At 34.1% G+C, this 3,664-nt stretch overlaps 1 protein-coding gene across 4 annotated transcripts; it reads right to left on the bottom strand.

Moving 5' to 3' along the window:
• Window positions 1,586-3,380, bottom strand: LOC109837940 (SUMO-activating enzyme subunit 1A-like). Of its 4 annotated transcripts, none has more exons than XM_020406328.1 (5): window positions 3,123-3,380; window positions 2,657-2,745; window positions 2,520-2,568; window positions 1,808-2,002; window positions 1,586-1,711 (listed from the first exon to the last, which is right to left on the bottom strand). In XM_020406328.1, the coding sequence occupies exons 2-5, from the start codon at window positions 2,737-2,739 to the stop codon at window positions 1,703-1,705; spliced, it is 336 nt and encodes a 111-aa protein (XP_020261917.1). In that variant the 5' UTR covers window positions 2,740-2,745; window positions 3,123-3,380; the 3' UTR covers window positions 1,586-1,702. The 4 variants fall into 4 exon arrangements, with proteins under 4 accessions (XP_020261917.1, XP_020261916.1, XP_020261915.1 ...); XM_020406327.1 differs by having other exon boundaries at window positions 2,657-2,797; window positions 3,123-3,379; XM_020406326.1 differs by having other exon boundaries at window positions 2,657-2,975; window positions 3,123-3,378.

The following is a 3,664-nucleotide window of genomic DNA, read 5'->3' as shown; positions in this document are numbered from 1 at the left end:
GCCTCCTCTTTCTCTCGACAAACGCCTCGAGATCTCTCCCAAAACCCACACTTTAGGGTTAGGGTTTGAGGAGGAAAGTGGCTGGTGTTAATCTCACATGCAAGAGGGTAAAAAGAGCTTTAAAATGAGTATATATATATATATGCATATATACAATCGGGTTCGAAACAAAACGAATCCGACCCGAAACCCATAAGAAAACTAGAAACAATCCGACTAGTCGACTAATATTACTATTAGTCAACTAATGGCCTTGCTAGTCGACTAGTAACAGCACAGATACAGATTTTTTCATGCTTTCGTGCATGTATCTCTTCTAAGCTCATATATATATATATATATATATATATATATATCCCTAGCATACTCAAACATCAAAATATGATTACTGTTAGATCCCCCATTATCATAGATTATTTCAAATTAATCTCTAATTAAATAGCAGTAGCATGATATAAGAATTTGGGGATCAATAATAATTTCAATGATCTGGGTTACTAATTTCAACGTATCAAAGATTAAGTGAGTAGAAAAAAAATCTTCTTTTTCAACTTTTCTATTCTCTTGAATTTTTGGCTAGCCGCACCCCCCACCCCGAGACTGAAGTTATTACTTTATACTTTTCGTTCTCATTTTTACCATTTGATGACTAAGCGTTTTCAATCTTAACGATTTTTAATTATCTTTTTTCAGTTTTGATCTTTTCCACGAGTCTTCATTGTCACTGTTCTATGGATTTGTAAAAGACTCGGAGAAAACTTAGTAAAAGAAAATAGTCTTTGATGTGCTAAAGCCTGTTCTTATAAGGGTCTGTTCGTTTGCCTTAAAAAAATGGGAAATCAAAGAAATAGAAAACTATTTTTAAGAAGAATTGTTTTGGGAGTGTTTGGTTTGCTAAAAAAAGAAGGAAATCAAAGAAATGAAGATAAGATGAGATGAGTTGTCATCTTATTATAGGATGATGTGAGTGTTTTTTTAAGAAAACTTGTTTTGAGATTTCTTGGTTGGCGAAAAAAAAAAGGAAATGAATTATAAGAAACCTATTTCTTGTAATAGGTTGTTTTCTTTTGTTTGGTTATTTCTTAAAAACTAGTATTTAGACCCGTGCAAAGCACGGTTTCTAAAAAAATTTCTGCAAATTTGGGGACCTAATAGTAGTTTTAACAATATAAAGGACTAATTCAAAAAAAGAAATATTTAAAGGACTAATATCGAAACTAAGAAGTAAAATTGTAATGAAACTCACTCTTCTTTTAACTAATACATGAACCTACAAAATTACCTTATGAATCCTTCCCCTCAAGTTATCTATTTTGAGGAATAATAGTGTATATGAAAAAGTTTCAACTGGCGATTCATCGTCAGGACGCTTATTCCTGCAAGTTATAGCTTATTATACCAATGAATTTAGCAGTTGCAATATTCGCTTTATATTTAGTAGATTCAAACAGTTTAAGTGGCTGTTGACAAATTGGTTTCTTCAGCATATTGAGAAACTCCAACCTTAACCATTGGGGAAAAAATTTGTCTGCTTTTGTCAAAAGATATTATTATCTAAGAGAATGTAACAAATAAATTCTCATAATTAAGTTCTGCTAGTTCAATTCCATAAAAAAGACAGATTCGGTACTTTATATTTAAATGGGCAACAACTAACAACTACAATATCAAACTTGTCCAAAAAATTCGTCATCAAGCTGTGTCAAGTCACCTACAAAACAACAAAGGTTTCCTCTACTTATTTATATTCTAAATCATATTTTTTCATAATGATATTCAATTGCTGAAAATGTACAGGAAAATGTACCTCTTTCAACTGAAACACGAACATCGGGTTGAACTCCTTGAGAGAATCACAACAAAGTTCAGCAAGGGAACTTCCTTCATCTTTAACCGAAGCGGGAGGGATTAAGAAGTTTGCACTAAGAGCATCTTCTGTAACTATATGGTCATCCATAATAGTCAAACTTCCAACTCCAGCTAGGACAATATTCTTGCAGAACTAACAAAAGAAACAAAACGATCAGCTGTAGCATTGTTTCAATAGGTTGCTGATAGAACTCCGTCATAAATTAGTTGTAATAGGTTTCGAAACCGCTACTAATTTACAGGATCAGTAGCACAATCAATCTTCCCCAGGTGCAAACTACAACAGAAATATGCATGTATAACAAAGATTATTGCTCGCATAACTGCCAAAAAGAAGCTTAAAGGTATCGGTATCCATTCCATCGCGGGTTTAAAGGGCTGACTGACTTTTTTACATGGAACAAAGAAAACTCATACTGCCTTTTTTACCTGTAACAAAGAGAGTTGAAACTCAACTCGAAGAACAAATGGCCTTTTTTCAGTTCACTATGACAACACAATATTTTCTGGGTTATCCAAAATTAAAAACCAAAAATACATAAATTTAACGATGAGCGGTATAAAGATTCAATTTTCTCTCACATTTGAGCTAAACTCCAAAGTAATCACCATGGTAAATTTCAAAGGTGTTTAACCGTATACCAAATTACCTCAGCAGTGCCATTCAATCCATTTGCCAGGACATGAGTCTTGCTTAACCTATCAAAACCAAAAAAAAAAAAAATCTCAAAATCACAAAATTTCACTACATAATCAAAACAATCAAAACAATCAAAAATCAAAGTACCTCTTTTGATCATCGACGCCCCAGACGCGGATCTGGCGATCGTAGAGAGCAGTCTCTTGAGCGCTCAACTCCTCTCCGTCCATTTGAATCTGAAGCTTGCCGTCAGCAGAAAATTGAGCAGGCGAAGTCTCAACACAAACCCTCGATTTTTATAAAAAGACTTTCATAATAAAAAAGAAACTTATATAGCAATAACATTTAGAAAACACAACTAAAGCCTTGGATTTCGACTGTTCGATCCCAAATAGCCAATCAATTTAGTAAAACCCTAGCTTGCCATGGTGAAGAAAACCTAAAATCGAGAAATTAAAGAGGAAACCTTGGAGGGTAATTCAGCAATAACATTTAGAAAACACAACTAAAGCCTTGGATTTCGACTGTTCGATCCCAAATAGCCAATCAATTTAGTAAAACCCTAGCTTGCCATGGTGAAGAAAACCTAAAATCGAGAAATTAAAGAGGAAACCTTGGAGGGTAATTCAACGCAGAGGAGCTCGCAGAGGAAGATGGCGTTCTTGTTGAAATCACAGTTGAAGTTTTTTTGCTTTTTGTTCTGTGTTCACTCTCAGTGAAGGAGAAGGAAGCGAGGAGAGAGGGAGAGGGATCCTGGTTGAAATCACAGATGGAGTTATTTTGCTTTTTGTTCTCGGGAGGTTGGAGGATGAAGAAAGTATGTCGTGGGGGTAGTTGAGGAACGTGGGAGTTGAGGAACGTGGCCAATTTGTGTGGGGAAATTAAGCAACGTGTCGGTTGTGGGGAAATGATAGGAAAATATATATATATATTCAAAAATTTTACTGTTCATCAGAACTTTTTTGTTGTTCTCCTTTAGTTTATAAGTAGTAGATTAGTTTATAAGTAGTAGATAAAACTTGGAAAGATAATGTTGCCCTAACCTTAAGAATTACAATATTTCTCTTCAATTTTTTTTTTGGTTCCTTAAAAGTGATTTTATATAAATACCCAAAACACAAAGTCAGTTTTGTTCTCTTCCACATCTTTCTATTG

This window comes from Asparagus officinalis, chromosome 4, assembly GCF_001876935.1.
Source record: "Asparagus officinalis chromosome 4, Aspof.V1, whole genome shotgun sequence".
Classification (NCBI taxonomy): Eukaryota; Viridiplantae; Streptophyta; class Magnoliopsida; order Asparagales; family Asparagaceae; genus Asparagus; species Asparagus officinalis.
This window is presented reverse-complemented; position numbering and strand designations above follow the sequence as displayed.

Bases quoted from the DNA above. Each gene is read 5' to 3' on its own strand.
- LOC109837940 (XM_020406328.1), bottom strand. From the start codon at position 2,739: ATGGACGGAGAGGAGTTGAGCGCTCAAGAGACTGCTCTCTACGATCGC. The intron at 2,569-2,656 runs GTACTTTGATTT...TGGTTTTGATAG, and splicing joins GGCGTCGATGATCAAAAGAG to GTTAAGCAAGACTCATGTCC. The intron at 2,003-2,519 runs GTAATTTGGTAT...TTCTTTTGTTAG, and splicing joins GATTGAATGGCACTGCTGAG to TTCTGCAAGAATATTGTCCT.